Source organism: Coregonus lavaretus (assembly GCF_964263955.1).
Source record: "Coregonus lavaretus genome assembly, chromosome: 18".
NCBI lineage: Eukaryota > Metazoa > Chordata > Actinopteri > Salmoniformes > Salmonidae > Coregonus > Coregonus lavaretus.
The window spans coordinates 27,973,025-27,991,249 of record NC_140005.1 but is presented as its reverse complement, the minus strand read 5'-3'; the positions used below and the strand labels follow the sequence as shown (position 1 = coordinate 27,991,249).

General features: G+C 43.2%; 1 protein-coding gene across 1 annotated transcript in view; it reads left to right on the top strand.

The window, feature by feature from the left end:
* Positions 1-326: 326 nt before the first annotated feature.
* LOC311146024 (gamma-aminobutyric acid receptor subunit alpha-2-like) overlaps positions 327-18,225 on the top strand; it is a gene marked incomplete at both ends in the record, with an annotated part of 32,333 nt that continues 14,434 nt past the window's right edge. Inside the window, 5 exons of the mRNA XM_084182463.1 lie at positions 327-397; positions 1,103-1,224; positions 13,584-13,651; positions 15,747-15,967; positions 16,274-16,356. Coding sequence (XP_084038589.1) covers positions 327-397; positions 1,103-1,224; positions 13,584-13,651; positions 15,747-15,967; positions 16,274-16,356 — 565 coding nt within the window. The remainder of the gene's footprint in view (positions 398-1,102; positions 1,225-13,583; positions 13,652-15,746; positions 15,968-16,273; positions 16,357-18,225) is intronic.

The following is an 18,225-nucleotide window of genomic DNA, read 5'->3' as shown; positions in this document are numbered from 1 at the left end:
GAGTTTTCAATAACTTCAATACGTTTAAAAAAATTATGTATAATGTTTTTTATGAAGTGGTCGAATTTTTTCGGTTTGCATGTTGCCTTCAAATTTGATGTCTATACATGGACTTTATAGGCTATAAAGCGCATGAATATTTGATTGTGGATAGAGAAAACAGTTTATAGAATTAGTTTGCATTCATTTGTTAACGAAAATGCAATAATTCAGAATGAATGGTACCGCTCAGCATTTCAATCTAATGTCTTCATGAATGGAATTTCGGGCTCTGAATATTGCCTTTAATTGGGCATCCTCCCATTCTGTAGGTTTGGATTCCAGCAATGAGCGAGCGATGGAATTTATCACATTATTTAGCGGTGTTGTTCTCGATGATGGTACTGTGGCAGTCAAGGTAAGTTTCGTTGTATTATCTTTATTAAAAAAATACAAAAATAAATCAGCAGAAAAAACAGTAAGCGGTGTTTGCGCGCACTACATCTGCACGTTCCAAATCTTCTCAGTTTTGGCCAATCTAAATGGTTCTCAGATTGGAATAAAGCTGTCACGCGAATCGAAAGGACTATTAAAATAAAAAAATTGTCGTGATAACATGGTGGCATTTTGTGTGGAAAGCGGAAACTCCAATTGCGCGGTGACCTACAAAGCAGGTGGAGATTGCGCACAGCCCCAGGAAATTAGAACATTTGTATGAATCTGAAGAAAGAAAAGTCAGTAATGTGATAACTCGACTGATGCACGATTCCTTGGTGCCTCCCTTAATTTCTCTTCGGAAATGTTTAGGAATTTATTTGGTGAGATGGAACTGTCTGTTCCATAATTAACTAATGAGAGAGAGGCTGGTTGTCTTTGCAAGAAGCCAACTGAGCCACATTAATTAACTTGTTTGGTCTTTAATAGTTGGCTACAGAACAATTGTTTGCCGTGTAGTGCTCTGTCCCATTTCAAGAGAAGAAGTTGGCAGAGAGAGGTTGACTTAGGTTTTTATTTTCCTTAGAAAAACACACAAGAACAATGTTTTTCCCATATATGTCGATTTTTCCCCTCACATCTCTCTCATAATCATTGATGTTTCTCGTACTTAATGTTACCTACTTAGATCAAGAGTGGAATCGTCTGCATATGCTTCAGAGGCCTTCAAAAACAATATCACTCTGTTCACCCGGATCTTGGACAGCCTTCTGGATGGCTATGACAACCGATTACGACCTGGACTTGGCGGTGAGCAGCTAACATGACATACTTTCCATATAAAAGTTAAATTGCTTTTAAATGTTGATCAGCTGCTCAGCAGGACCTTGATTAGTAGAATCAGGTGTGTTAGAGTAGAACTGGAACAAAAGCCTGCACACCACTCCAGGATATATATTTTATTCAAAGTTTTATGTTACTTTGAGATTAAACCTTTTCTTGTGTCAATCTCTTACATTTCCCCAGATAGAAGTTGTTTGAATTCCAAAACAACTTGTCTGGTGTCAGAATGAGTTACTGAGCTTGCATTTGCATCCCCCTTATCACCAAGACAACAACACACACAGACAGTATTATCTGGTGTAGCAGAAGAGATACTGTAAGAGCTATTCTAGGCTGTTTTATTTAGGGCTGACCCAATCACTTTGAAGTTTTGTTTGCATGCATGCATTTAAAACAGTTGACACTCAAATTTGACCAAATTCAACTTTTCTCTGTGTGTTTTGGTGTGTCTGGCTCGCCATGATGATTGAGCTGTGTATGAGTGTAGCGTTCATATGATTGTGGACTCTCTAATTCATACTGTCCAAGGGTGCTTGATTCACAAGGAAGAATAGCTCTCAATGGCTCCCAAGAGAGGTTCCCTTTGTCCCAGTTCTGATGAGCGGCATAGACACTGGATGTAGTGTACGAAGATTAATCTTAGTCACAACTAGGGAATTCTGTTAGAAAAAGGTAAGATAATGAAAAACCAAATACCTTCTGTGCAAATGGGATCGTCATGATGACTGTGTCATAAGGGTTTGCTGGAAATTCACATCCAGAGGGGTACGAATTAACATTTGGGATAGCCCTTTAGTCATGTGCAGTTTACAACTGGTCATGTTTTGATGTAATTTCCCTTACAATGGTACTGTACTTCCAACTGTAATTTGCTGGCAAGGATGTACTTAGCTTCTGGCTTCTTACTGATCCAAGAGCAGCCCACATTAGGTGTGAGTGGTGTGATTTATAATGCCTTGTCTGTTAAAGATGACTTATCATGGTTATACAGTAGCCTCTCACTGATCCCAGTACAGCCTGCACTGAAGGCGTTGGTGTGACTGAATATGCTTCCTTGACTCGTTTAATGAGGACTTACTGCGGTTTTAACTTTTCATGGATCCTAGAATAGCCCACAAGGTGCTATGATTTATGTTGATGTTTATCTAGTTGTAGATATTCTTTCATGACAGAAGCACTCTACAGTCAGGCAGTACAGTTCTTTGGTCTCATGGGAATCCAAATGAAGACAGATGCATCAGATGTGTACTGGGAAATGGCTGTTTTATTTATGGGAAATGGGATTATTTTCACTGAGAGTTTTTAGAATTGCACAATAGCTCCCAGGTTTGGCTAAAATCAAGGCTTGCAGTTGTAGGCAATTCAGTGTAATTCGAAATAAGTAGACTTGTTTGTTTTTCACTCCTGACCTCAAAAGAAAATGTAAGAAGCTCAGCAAATTACCTCATAACAGACAAAAAAGGCATGAATTCTGGGGCGTTGAGATGACAAAGAATTTGAAGTAAGTGATAATGATTTTCAAATCAATTACCAAAAAGTGTTGTTGTACTATTTGGGAAAGTCAATGTAAACCTTGTTTGAGGTTACACAGGGCTCCATTGATGCTGCACCCTGTCATCACACATAGGTATTAGGATAATCCATGTTCATGGTGTAAACTGAAACATGATTAAATTGGATAATACTGTGTAATCCTCCTGGTATTGTTATTTTTTTCTCATTTCAGAAACCTACAGATTTTGGTTTTGATTGAACAGGGCCCCAAAGAAAGCTTTTAAAACTGATATACTAACACGTCTCGTCTCAAAAATGGTATAGCCACGAGTAATTCCCATCTCTAACTAGTTAGCTAGTGGTTGATGACATGCATTGTTCAGCTTTATTATAGTACCGGTAACAGTTGGTGTTCTTCATAGGGAATGGCAAGTTTGAGTGTGGAATGTTGAGGGGGCTATAATAAAAAAGGACATCTGTCAAGCTCAGTCATATACAGTACCAGTCAAAAGTTTGGACACACCTACTCATTCAAGGGTTTTTCTTTAGTTTTTACTATTTTTTACATTGTAGAATAATAGTGACGACATCAAAACTATGAAATAACATATATGAAATCATGTAGTAACCAAACAAGTGTTAAACAAATCAAAATATATTTTATATTTGAGATTCTTCAAATAGCCACCCTTTGCCTTGATGACAGCTTTGCACACTCTTAAGAAGGAAATGCATTAAGAAGGAAATCAATTCCACAAATTAACTTTTAAGAAGGCACACCTGTTGATTTGAAATGCATTCCAGGTGACTACTTCATGAAGTTGGTTGAGAGAATGCCAAGAGTGTGCAAAGCTGTCATCAAGGCAAAGGGTGGCAATTTGAAGAATCTCAAATATAAAATATGTTTTGATTTGTTTGACACTTGTTTTGTTACATCATTCCATATGTGTTATTTCATTGTTTTGATGTCTTCACTATTATTCTACAATGTAATTTTTTTTTTAAATAAAGAAAAACCCTTGAATGAGTAGGTGTGTCCAAACTTTTGACTGGTAGTGTACGTAATAGTGTGGATGGTGGTGTAGCCTAGCTACTGCCTGTCAAGTCCTCAGTAGCACTTAACATTTACAGTGCCTTCCAAAAGTATTCATACCCCTTGACTTATTCCACATTTTGTTGTGTTACAGCCTGAATTAAAAATGGATTAAATAGATGTTTTTCTCTCACCCATCTGCACACAATACCGCATAATGACGAAATGAAAACATATATTTAGAAATGTTTGCAAATGTATTGAAAATGAAATACAGAAATATCTAATTTACATAAGTATTCACACCCCGAGTCAATACATGTTAGAATCACCTTTGGCAGCGATTACAGCTGTGAGTCTTTCTGGGTAAGTCTCTAAGAGCTTTGCACACCTGGATTGTACAATATTTGCCCATTTTTATTATTTTTAGATTTCTTCAAGCTCTGTCAAATTGGTTGTTGATCATTGCTAGACAACCATTTTCAAGTCATGCCATAGATTTCCAAGAAGATTTAAGTAAAAACTGTAACTCGGCCACTCAGGAACATTCACTGTCTTCTTGGTAAGCAACTCCAGTGATGATCTGGTCTTGTGCTTTAGGTTATTGTCCTTGTGCTTTAGGTGAATTCATCTCCCAGTGTCTGGTGGAAAGCAGACTGAACCAGGTTTTCCTCTAGTATTTTGCCTGTATTTGTATTTCTAATGGAACCCCGTTAACGGCTGCCAAGGCAGCAGCTACTCTTCCTGGGGTCCAGCAAAATTAAGGCAGTTATACAATTTAAAAACATTACAATACATTTCACAACAGATTTCACAACACATTAAGTGTGTGCCCTCAGGCCACTACCACATATCTGCAACACAAATCCCATTTGCACATAGTGCATATGTTATCATGTGTGTATGCATCTGTCTGTGCCTGTGTCTGTGTGTGTGCGTGTCTCTTCACAGTCCCCACTGTTCCATAAGGTGTATTTGTTTCAGTTTTTTTTAAATCTAATTTTACTGCTTGCATTACATTTTACATTTTTGTCATTTAGCAGACGCACTTATCCAGATCGACTTACAAATTGTTTCATTCACCTTATGGGACAACCACTTTACAATATACAGTGAGGGAAAAAAGTATTTGATCCCCTGCTGATTTTGTACGTTTGCCCACTGACAAAGACATGATCAGTCTATAATTTTAATGGTAGGTTTATTTGAACAGTGAGAGACAGAATAACAACAACAAAATCCAGAAAAACGCATGTCAAAAATGTTGTAAATTGATTTGCATTTTAATGAGGGAAATAAGTATTTGACCCCTCTGCAAAACATGACTTAGTACTTGTTGGCAATCACAGAGGTCAGACATTTCTTGTAGTTGCCCACCAGGTTTGCACACATCTCAGGAGGGATTTTGTTCCACTCCTATTTGCAGATCTTCTCCAAGTCATTAAGGTTTCGAGGCTGACGTTTGGCAACTCGAACCTTCAGCTCCCTCCACAGATTTTCTATGGGATTAAGGTCTGGAGACTGGCTAGGCCACTCCAGGACCTTAATGTATTTCTTCTTCTGCCACACCTTTGTTGCCTTGGCCGTGTGTTTTGGGTCATTGTCATGCTGGAATACCCATCCACGACCCATTTTCAATGCCCTGGCTGTGGGAAGGAGGTTCTCACCCAAGATTTGATGGTACATGGCCCCGTCCATCATCCCTTTGATGCGGTGAAGTTGTCCTGTCCCCTTAGCAGAAAAACACCCCCAAAGCATAATGTTTCCACCTGCATGTTTGACGGTGGGGATGGTGTTCTTGGGGTCATAGGCAGCATTCCTCCTCCTCCAAACACGGCGAATTGAGTTGATGCCAAAGAGCTCGATTTTGGTCTCATCTGACCACAACACTTTCACCCAGTTCTCCTCTGAATCATTCAGATGTTCTTTGGCAAACTGCAGACGGCCCTGTATATGTGCTTTCTTGAGCAGGGGGACCTTGCGGGTGCTGCAGGATTTCAGTCCTTCACAGCGTAGTGTGTTACCAATTGTTTTCTTGCTGACTATGGTCCCAGCTGCTTTGAGATCATTGACAAGATCCTCCCGTGTAGTTCTGGGCTGATTCCTCACCGTTCTCATGATCATTGCAACTCCACGAGGTGAGATCTTGCATGGAGCCCCAGGCCGAGGGAGATTGACAGTTATTTTGTGTTTCTTCCATTTGCGAATAATCGCACCAACTGTTGTCACCTTCTCACCAAGCTGCTTGGCGATGGTCTTGTAGCCCATTCCAGCCTTGTGTAGGTCTACAATCTTGTCCCTGACATCCTTGGAGAGCTCTTTGGTCTTGGCCATGGTGGAGAGTTTGGAATCTGATTGATTGATTGCTTCTGTGGACAGGTGTCTTTTATACAGGTAACAAACTGAGATTAGGAGCACTCCCTTTAAAAGTGCAAACGTACAAAATCAGCAGGGGATCAAATACTTTTTTTCCCTCACTGTATGTATGTGTGTGTGTGTGTGTATATATGTGTATATATATATATATATATATATATATATATATATATATATATATATATATATATATATATATATATATATATATATATATATATATATATATATATATATATATATATATATATATATATATATATATATATATATATATATATATATATATATATATATATATTGGGATGGGGTAAGGGGGGTTAGAAGGATTACTTTATCCTATCCCAACGATTCCTTAAAGAGGTGGGGTTTCAAGTGTCTCCGGAAGGTGGTGAGTGACTCCGCTGTCCTGGCGTCATGAGGGAGCTTGTTCCACCATTGGGGTGCCAGAGCAGCGAACAGTTTTGACTGGGCTGAGCGGGAACTGCGCAGAGGTTATGGGGCCAGCAGGCCAGAGGTGGATGAACGCAATGCCCTCGTTTGGGTGTAGGGACTGATCAGAGCCTGAAGGTATGGAGGTGCCATTCCCCTCACAGCTCCGTAGGCAAGCACCATGGTCTTGTAGCAGATGCGAGCTTCAACTGGAAGCCAGTGGAGTGTGCGTAGGAGCGGGGTGACGTGAGAGAACTTGGGAAGGTTGAACACCAGACGGGCTGCGGCGTTCTGGATTAGTTGTAGGGGTTTAATGGCACAGGCAGGGAGCCCAGCCAACAGCGAGTTGCAGTAATCCAGACGGGAGATGACAAGTGCCTGGATTAGGACCTGTGCCGCTTCCTGTGTAAGGCAGGGTCGTACTCTGCGAATGTTGTAGAGCATGAACCTACAGGATCGGGTCACCGCCTTGATGTTAGCGGAGAATGACAGGGTGTTGTCCAGGGTCACGCCAAGGCTCTTTGCACTCTGGGAGGAGGACACAACGGAGTTGTCAACCGTGATGGCGAGATCATGGAGCGGGCAGTCCTTCCCCGGGAGGAAGAGCAGCTCCGTCTTGCCGAGGTTCAGCTTGAGGTGGTGATCCGTCATCCACACTGATATGTCTGCCAGAGATGCGATTCACCACCTGGTTATCAGAAGGGGGAAAGGAGAATATTAATTGTGTGTCGTCTGCGTAGCAATGATAGGAGAGGCCATGTGAGGATATGACAGAGCCAAGTGACTTGGTGTATAGCGAGAAGAGGAGAGGGCCTAGAACTGAGCCCTGGGGGACACCAGTGGTGAGAGCACGTGGTGCGGAGACAGATTCTCGCCACGCCACCTGGTAGGAGTGACCTGTCAGGTAGGACGCAATCCAAGAGTGGGCCGCGCCGGAGATGCCCAACTCGGAGAGGGTGGAGAGGAGGATCTGATGGTTCACAGTATCAAAGGCAGCAGATAGGTCTAGAAGGACGAGAGCAGAGGAGAGAGAGTTAGCTTTAGCAGTGCGGAGAGCCTCTGTGACACAGAGAAGAGCAGTCTCAGTTGAATGACCAGTCTTGAAACCTAACTGGTTTGGATCAAGAAGGTCATTCTGAGAGAGATAGCAAGAGAGTTGGCTAAAGACGGCACGCTCAAGAGTTTTGGAGAGAAAAGAAAGAAGGGATACTGGTCTGTAGTTGTTGACATCGGAGGGATCGAGTGGAGGTTTTTTGAGAAGGGGTGCAACTCTTGCTCTCTTGAAGACGGAAGGGACATAGCCAGCGGTCAAGGATGAGTTGATGAGCGAGGTGAGGTAAGGGAGAAGGTCTCCGGAAATGGTCTGGAGAAGAGAGGAGGGGATAGGGTCAAGCGGGCAGGTTGTTGGGCGGTCGGCCGTCACAAGTCGCAAGATTTCATCTGGAGAGAGAGGGGAGAAAGAAGTCAAAGCATAGGGTAGGGCAGTGTGAGCAGGACCAGCGGTGTCATTTGACTTAACAAACGAGGATCGGATGTCGTCAACCTTCTTTTCAAAATGGTTGACGAAGTCATCCACAGAGAGGGAGGAGGGGGGGAGGGGGAGGAGGATTCAGCAGGGAGGAGAAGGTGGCAAAGAGCTTCCTAGGGTTAGAGGCAAATGCTTGGAATTTAGAGTGGTAGAAAGTGGCTTTAGCAGCAGAAACAGAGGAAGAAAATGTAGAGAGGAGGGAGTGAAAAGATGCCAGGTCTGCAGGGAGTCTAGTTTTCCTCCATTTCCGCTCGGCTGCCCGGAGTACTGTTCTGTGAGCTCGCAATGAGTCGTCAAGCCACGGAGCAGGAGGGGAGGACCGAGCCGGCCGGGAGGATAGGGGACATAGAGAGTCAAAGGATGCAGAAAGGGAGGAGAGGAGGGTTGAGGAGGCAGAATCAGGAGATTGGAGGGAGAAGGATTGAGCAGAGGGAAGAGATGATAGGATGGAAGAGGAGAGAGTAGCGGGAGAGAGAGAGCGAAGGTTGCGATGGTGCATTACCATCTGAGTAGGGGCAGAGTGAGTAGTGTTGGAGGAGAGCGAGAGAGAAAATGATAGAAAGTAGTGGTCGGAGACTTGGAGGGGAGTTGCAGTGAGATTAGTAGAAGAACAGCGTCTAGTAAAGATGAGGTCAAGCGTATTGCCTGCCTTGTGAGTAGGAGGGGATGGTGAGAGGGTGAGGTCAAAAGAGGAGAGGAGTGGAAAGAAGGAGGCAGAGAGAAATGAGTCAAAGGCAGACGTAGGGAGGTTAAAGTCACCCAGAACTGTGAGGGATGAGCCATCCTCAGGAAAGGAACTTATGAAGGCGTCAAGCTCATTGATGAACTCTCCAAGGGAACCTGGAGGGCGATAAATGATAAGGATGTTAAACTTGAATGGGCTAGTGACTGTGACAGCATGGAATTCAAATGAGGAGATAGACAGATGGGTCAGGGGAGAAAGAGAGAATGTCCACTTGGGAGAGATGAGGATTCCTGTGCCACCACCCCGCTGACCAGATGCTCTCGGGGTATGCGAGAACACATGGTCAGACGAGGAGAGAGCAGTAGGAGTAGCAGTTTTTTCTGTGGTAATCCATGTTTCCGTCAGCGCCAAGAAGTCAAGGGACTGGAGGGTAGCATAGGCTGAGATGAACTCTGCCTTGTTGGCCGCATAACGGCAGTTCCAGAGGCTGCCGGAGACCTGGAACTCCACGTGGGTCGTGTGTGCAGGGACCACCAGGTTAGAGTGGCAGCAGCCACGCGGTGTGAGGCGTTTGTATAGCCTGTGTGGAGAGGAGAGAACAGGGATAGACAGACGCATAGTTGACAGGCTACAGAAAATGGCTACAATAATGCAAAGGAGATTGGAATGAAATGAACTAAACATCTGGGAAAGCAAGAGAGCGGGGCCTCCCTCACTTACGTTTCACTGAAACACTCAAATAGAACTCTCCCAACTTCCACTTTAGAAATTATAATTGTTGTAAACTACAGCGGTTCAATGTTTTCTAGGAATAGATTAACTTAGTTTATTCAGGAAGCTAACTTGGTACAGTATTCTTCCGTGAAAACCGTCCAGGGCACCGAATCCTATGACGCCATAGCCAACTAGCATGCCAGGCTCCAATAACACGGTTTAGCACCAATACTCGGTTACAACAAACCACCAGTGTGTTAACACGCCAAGCAGATAATTAGTGTCCGTGTCTAACGTTGTGTAAAGTTTTGGGTTAGTTTTGACAGTTTGAGTGAGTCCGTCGTCAACTTATTCAGCCAGTTAGTTAGCTAGAATAGTTAGCATACTAGCTTGCCATTGCTCTCTGCCAACGAAAAAACCCCTCCTTCCACGGCACGGACACACAGAGAGAGCCAAGCTAACGTTAACTAGTCACCCATGTCCCAAATTCCCTTGAACGACTCTGGTTACCAGTATGTAAAAATGAAACACAAATGTAGGTTATAACTTACCCTTAGTATCTACTGTTAGCCAGTTAAGTGCAAAGCTAGCCACTGAATCGATTCAGCCAGTTCGCGTCTGTTCGCTAGGTCGTTCCAGCTATTGTCTAGTTAGCTATCCAGGTAGCAACAAGCTAGCTACATTTCGAGTACAGTAGCTACTAACTACCTAACGTTAACGCTTCAGATAATGAGGTTAGAAAAAACAGCTGAATGGTAGGCAGCTAGCTGGCATAATTACAGGTACTCTTAATCGTGAAATAACATTGGAAACAACTATCCACAGTTGCTAATAGTTACCAGTAGCTACCCGCTAGCTAGTCCAGGTAGTGGGTTAGCTAGCCTCGTGCATCACCGGGCTCAGCTGAATACAATACCTACCTACAATAATTACCTACAATAACCTACGATAACTACCTAGATAAACTACCTACAATACCTAACTACAATCTAAATACATGGTTTAAGCTTTACTCGACACCATATAAGCCAAGCTTACCTCCCGCCAGAGAGAGACACAACCGCACCCAACGACCTTCAGCTCTTTCACAGCTGTGTATCTTTGTAGTGACTGGGTGTTATTAATAACTTCACCATGCTCAAAGGGATATTCAATGTCTGCTTTTTCTTTACCCATCTAACAATAGGTGCCCTTCTTTGTGAGGCATTGGAAAACCTCCCTGATCTTTGTGGTTGAATCTGTGTTTGAAATTCACTGCTCGACTGAGGGACCTTACAGATAATTGTATGTGTGGAGTACAGAGATGAGGTAGTCATTCAAAAATCATGTTAAACACTATATTATTGCACACAGAGTGAGTCCAAGCAACCTTTTACTCCTGAACTTATTTAGGCTAGCCATAACACAGGGGTTGAGTGCTTATTGACTCAAGATATTTTAGCTTTTCATTTTTAATTAATTTGTAAAACATTTGAAAACACAATTCCTCTTTGACATTATGGGGTATTGTGTGTAGGCCAGTGACCCAAAAAAATCTCAATTTAATCAATTTTAAATTCAGGATGTAACACAACAAAATGTGGAAAAAGTCAAGGGGTGTGAATACTTTCTGAAGGCACTTTACTCAGTGTGACTGGTCACTGGGGTGCTGGCTGAACACTTTTGTTTTTGTCATTTGTTTGCGGTTCCTTCATTATATGTGTGAATTATGAGTGTGACTGTATTTGTGCATGTGTGTGAGGGCCTGTGTTTGTGTATCTGTGATGGCCTGTGTTTGTGTACAGTCGTGGTCAAAAGTTTTGAGAATGACACATTAATTTTCACAAAGTCTGCTGCCTCAGTTTTTAGGATGGTAATTTGCATATACTCTAGAATGTTATGAAGAGTGATCAGATGAATTGCAATTAAACGCAAAGTACATGAAATTAACATGAAAATGAACTTAATCCCCCAAAAACCCCTGCCACAAAAGGACCAGCTGACATCATGTCAGTGATTCTCTCGTTAACACAGGTGAGAGTGTTGACGAGGACAAGGCTGGAGATCACTCTGTCATGCTGATTGAGTTAGAATAATAGACTGGAAGCTTTAAAAGGAGGGTGGTGCTTGAAATCATTGTTCTTCCTCTGTTAACCATGGTTACCTGCAAGGGAACACGTGCCGTCATCATTGCTTTGCACAAAAAGGGCTTCACAGGCATGGATATTGCTGCTAGTAAGATTGCACCAAAATCAACCATTTATCAGATCATCAAGAACTTCAAGGAGAGAGGTTCAATTGTTGTGAAGAAGGCTTCAGGGCGCCCAAGAAAGTCCAGCAAGCGCCAGGGCCGTCTCCTAAAGTTGGTTCAGCTGCGGGATCAGGGCACCACCAGTGCAGAGCTTGCTCAGGAATGGCAGCAGGCAGGTGTGAGTGCATCTGCACGCACAGTGAGGCAAAGACTTTTGGAGAATTGCCTGGTGTCAAGAAGGGCAGCGAGGAAGCCACTTCTCTCTAGGAAAAACATCAGGGACACACTGATATTCTGCAAAAGGTACAGGGATTGGACTGCTGAGGACTGGGGTAAAGTCATTTTCTCTGAATCCCCTTTCAGATTGTTTGGGGCATCTGGAAAAAAGCTTGTCCGGAGAACACAAAGTAAGCGCTACCATCAGTCCTGTGTCATGCCAACAGTAAAGCATCCTGAGACCATTCATGTGTGGGGTTGCTTCTCAGTCAAGGGAGTGGGCTCACTCACAATTTTGTCTAAGAACACAGCCCTGAATAAGAATGGTACCAACACATCATTCAAGAGCAACTTCTCCCAACCATCCAAGAACAGTTTGGTGATGAACACTGCCTTTTCCAGCATGATGGAGCACCTTGCCATAATGCAAAAGTGATAACTAAGTGGCTCGGGGAACAAAACATCGAAATTTTGGGTCCATGGCCAGGAAACTCCCCAGACCTTAATCCCATTGAGAACTTGTGGTCAATCCTCAAGAGGCGGGTGGACAAACAAAAACCCACAAATTCTGACAAACTCCAAGCATTGATTATGCAAGAATGGGCTGCCATCAGTCAGGATGTGGCCCAGAAGTTAATTGACAGTATGCCAGGGCGGATTGCAGAGGTCTTGAAAAAGAAGGGTCAACACTGCAAATATTGACTCTTTGCATAAACTTAATGTAATTGTCAATATGCTTGTAATTATACTTCAGTATACCATAGTAACATCTGACAAAAATATCTAAAAACACTGAAGCAGCAAACTTTCTGAAGACCAATACTTGTGTCATTCTCAAATTTTGATCATGACTATATGTGTGTGATGGCCTGTGTTTGTGTATATGTCTGTGTTTGTGTGCACACATGCATTTACTGTATATAAGAATGATTATTGATGATACGTTAGTGATGGATCGGATTTAGGTTGTACTTTTCACTAGGTATCATATGTTGGCCGGAGCTGTGCACCCTTACTGGGATATTGCGTTTGGATTATATGGGAGTATATTAAATCACTCTACCCACCATCAATATGTAACTCCCTCCTGGTAGACATCCACCATTGCTTTTACTATACTTAGGTCAGAATTAATTCCTTTGCTTGGAGAGTTGGAGACCAGGAAAGGAGGCCACTTTAGCCAATTGAGATGCCCCTAAAGTGTCTGAAGGGCAGTGAGGAGAGTGAGTGTGTTTTCCCCCCGGGGACAGCGCAGACGTAGCATGATATAGTGTGTGTTCCCTTCCCACTGTTCACCAGGGAGTCTGAGGCAGGAGGATGAGCGATGAGCAAATGTAAATGTGGCATCATGGACAAAGCGTTGCCATGACAGCACAGTCATCTAAGTTTAATGTGAAATCATGGCTTTCAGTGGCTGGATTGATCTCAACCACGTCTCATTCCAGATGTACCTCACAGTTCTCAGAAACATATGTTTTAACATGGGATTTGTGAGTGGATACCTTGTTGATATATGAACAGATAGATAGACCTAAAAAGATACACATGAATGAAGCATTAAAAACGGTTGTTGCAATTATAAAAAAACTATATTATTTTGTGTATGTATATTTTACAGATCGGGTGACAGAGGTGAAGACTGATATTTATGTCACAAGTTTCGGTCCAGTGTCAGACACAGATATGGTAAGTGTTATACTAGGTATTAGACTACTGCGATAAGGCCCTTAGTGAAATATATTCAGCTTCTTTCATCTATGAAGATACAGTATTTCATTGTTTATTTTGATAAATAAGCTTATATTTAACAATAAATATAAATTGATATATGTTAAGTATTTCACATATATTTTAAGTAGGACAGAGACTGACCCTTTACATTGTGGTTGGTCCATCAACATTTCATGTGATTTTGGGGAAGCATCACTACTGTGTCTCTCTGTTGCCGTTATAGGTGCACTTTCTTTTATTTGACACACACACACACACACACTATCTATTGAACTTCTATTCTATCTATTGCATCTTAGCCTATGCCACTCTGATAATGACATTGCAACTTAGCCTATGCCACTCTGATAATGACATTGCTCATCCATATATTTATATATTCTTATTCCATTCCTTTACTTAGATTGTGTGTATTAGGTTTTTGTTGTGGAACTGTTAGATATTACTTGCTAGATATTGCTGCACTGTCGGAACTAGAAGCACAAGCATTTCGCTACACTCGCAATAACATCTGCTAACCATGTGTATGTGACCAATACATTTGATTTGACACACACACACACACACACACATACTGTACATACACCAGACTTATCATCTTAACAGTTTTCACTCTCTGTGTCCCTCTTTCTTGTTCTCCAAGCTCCAGGCTCGTACCTGCTGGGCTTTAAAAGCATTTCTCAGTTTCCCTCCTTCATCACACTCTCAGCCCTCCATTTCCGCCTGCTCTCAAATATTTAAACCATAAAGAAGAGGGGAAAATGGTTGCTACCGAACCAGCGCCTTAAAAAATAAGAAGAAATGGCACATGTATAATTAATTTAGAGGCTCCTTCCAGCTCACAGTGGATAATTTCACTCTTGGGCCATCACTCTGCTTTGATAGTGTTTCTCTGATAGTGGCATCCCTCTCTCTCTCTCTAATATATTTGACAGCATCCCTGCTGCTCCCTGTGCTTTGTGTCTGTAAATATATGGCTTCTATATTCCCCTCTCTCCGTATTGTGATCCCTCCACGGTGCTCTTGTGGCATAGAATCAGTGTCAGTGTTAGACAAAACTAATCATTATTAGGCTGACTATTGGACGATAAATCTCTAGACTATAAAACGCTTTCATTTGATTGACCAGGGCCCAGTTTTTTCAAAGTTATCTATTTGGATTTCGCCTATTGGACAATAAATGCACAGAAATAGAATGGACAACTCATTGACTTGAATGGGGACACCCGTTCTAGTCTATCCAATAGCCGAAATCCGGATAGATAACTTTTAAAAAATTGGGCCCAAGTGATAATAGTGGATTGAACCGGTACAGAGCTTTTCGCTAGGCTTTCTCACAGAGCTTTCCCTGTTTGTTTTAACTCAACAATTAACATCCATTGTGAAACATCAAAGGGATAACTTGTGCTCTTGGAGTGTGTTAACAAAGAAAGTAATTTGCTCTGGGATAAATGGATTGCAACTTCACAGTTGTCATTGAAGTCTTTAAGTATGTGTTTTTGAGTAAGGACTTCAAATTCAAAGGGTTTCAGAGTCCAGGAATAATTTACCCTTGTGTGTCACCCCATGAACTGCCCTTGGGGGTCAGGAGCCTGGGGGTTGTGTGTATGGGAAGGGGGGCTGTACCCACCAGACCCCATAGGGCCAGATGTTGGCGGGATGGGGGTACTGACGTAAATCCACCCTGACATTAGCCAGAGGGCAGGGAGCAGGCATCCACCACTGACTCTGCATGTCCCCAGACATAAAAAAGTAGGTGCAACCTCAAACACTGACTCAGGAGGCACCACGTTAGAACACACAGCAGGTGCTTTTAAGTGCTTTTATTTATTTTATTGATTGAGGTGCTTTAATACCCTCATGGTTTCATTATACTTATTCAAAACACATGTTATGATGCAGCAGTAGGTTTACCAGATCTAAGGTGTTTTTATAACACCCTCTGCCATTGCAGTCTCTTCATTACGTATTGTGAGAATTGTGATGGAAGGGGGGACATTACCCATATCTCAACCTGTGCTAAAGTCTTTTGTACTCTTCTCTTTGTCAGGAATACACTGTGGACGTGTTCTTCCGCCAGAGCTGGGTTGATGAGCGGCTGAAGTTCAATGGGCCAATGAACATCCTGCGGCTGAACAACCTGATGGCCAGTAAGATCTGGACGCCAGATACCTTCTTCCACAATGGGAAGAAGTCTGTGGCTCACAACATGACCATGCCCAACAAACTGCTCCGTATCATGGAGGATGGAACACTGCTGTACACTATGAGGTATCAACTGCTTGTTTGTTATTATCCCTAGTTTCATTAGAGAGCTAACAGAGCTGTCCTCAGGTCTCAGGACAAGGAGATGTCAGTGCAGCAGCCAACGCCATCATTAAGATCTACTGCTATTGTACAGGCAGGCAGGGTCACCCTATGAAAACCATATCTGTACATAAAAGGTCTCAGCATAGCCTGAAAGCGAGGAGAGATGAGGCCATTCAAAGGAAACAAGGTTGCACAACAAAACAACAGCACTGTGAGAGTAGCACTGAGGTTCTGGGATGATGTGTCTGTATTTTTGTATTAACTCAGGTTAACGGTCCAGGCGGAATGTCCCATGCACCTCGAAGACTTCCCTATGGATTCCCACTCCTGTCCACTGAAGTTTGGCAGTTGTAAGCTTATCTCCTCATTCTTGCTTCTATTTTACTTTGCTGGATGTTTAACTGGTTGCCTGGGAGACTGAAACATCTAGTTAGTCAGGTTCATTCTGAGTTCACGAGTCAAATTGGGCTTTTCATAAACAGCAATGCCATGTGCCTCTCTACAAAGACGTATCTGACGTAAATTCTATCAATCTTCTATCAGATTGACTGTTCCTTTCTTTATGCAATGTATTTGTCTCATTTACAGTAACAGATGTTGATTAATGTAAATGCCTGAACATGATCAGATAGTACAGTATACCTCATGTTGATCAGTGTGATCAAGGCATAATGCCTCGAACACACCTACAGCACCATTGCGCAAAATGGTACGCAGCATCATCTAGATATGTGTGCAACAAAAGTTCAACATTCACCTTCTGCTACCATTTCTGTCAAGCCGTCTACGCATACAGATTGGCATATGTTCGATAAATCCAACGTATGCACCACACAACGCACTGCAATTGCCTCTGCAAGGCAATGCTGCAGCAAGGCAAGCACAACGTTCCATTGGACATTAATGTACACTGCTCAAAAAATAAAATAACACATCCTAGATCTGAATGAATGAAATAATCTTATTAAATACTTTTTTCTTTACATAGTTGAATGTGCTGACAACAAAATCACACACAAATTATCAATGGAAATCAAATTTATCAAACCATGTAGGTCTGGATTTGGAGTCACCCTCAAAATTAAAGTGGAAAACCACACTACAGGCTGATCCAACTTTGATGTAATGTCCTTAAAACAAGTCAAAATGAGGCTCAGTAGTGTGTGTGTGGCCTCCACGTGCCTGTATGACCTCCCTACAACGCCTGGGCATGCTCCTGATGAGGTGGCGGATGGTCTCCTGAGGGATCTCCTCCCAGACCTGGACTAAAGCATCCGCCACCTCCTGGACAGTCTGTGGTGCAACGTGGCGTTGGTGGATGGAGCGAGACATGATGTCCCAGATGTGCTCAATTGGATTCAGGTCTGGGGAACGGGCGGGCCAGTCCATAGCATCAATGCCTTCCTCTTGCAGGAACTGCTGACACACTCCAGCCACATGAGGTCTAGCATTGTCTTGCATTAGGAGGAACCCAGGGCCAACCGCACCAGCATATGGTCTCACAAGGGGTCTGAGGATCTCATCTCGGTACCTAATGGCAGTCAGGCTACCTCTGGCGAGCACATGGAGGGCTGTGTGGCCCCCCCAAAGAAATGCCACCCCACACCATGACTGACCCACCGCCAAACCGGTCATGCTGGAGGATGTTGCAGGCAGTAGAACGTTCTCCATGGCGTCTCCAGACTCTGTGACGTCTGTCACATGTGCTCAGTGTGAACCTGCTTTCATCTGTGAAGAGCACAGGGCGCCAGTGGCGAATTTGCCAATCTTGGTGTTCTCTGGCAAATGCCAAACGTCCTGCACGGTGTTGGGCTGTAAGCACAACCCCCACCTGTGGACGTCGGGCCCTCATACCACCCTCATGGAGTCTGTTTCTGACCGTTTGAGCAGACACATGCACATTTGTGGCCTGCTGGAGGTCATTTTGCAGGGCTCTGGCAGTGCTCCTCCTGCTCCTCCTTGCACAAAGGCGGAGGTAGCAGTCCTGCTGCTGGGTTGTTGCCCTCCTACGGCCTCCTCCACGTCTCCTGATGTACTGGCCTGTCTCCTGGTAGCGCCTCCATGCTCTGGACACTACGCTGACAGACACAGCAAACCTTCTTGCCACAGCTCGCATTGATGTGCCATCCTGGATGAGCTGCACTACCTGAGCCACTTGTGTGGGTTGTAGACTCCGTCTCATGCTACCACTAGAGTGAAAGCACCACCAGCATTCAAAA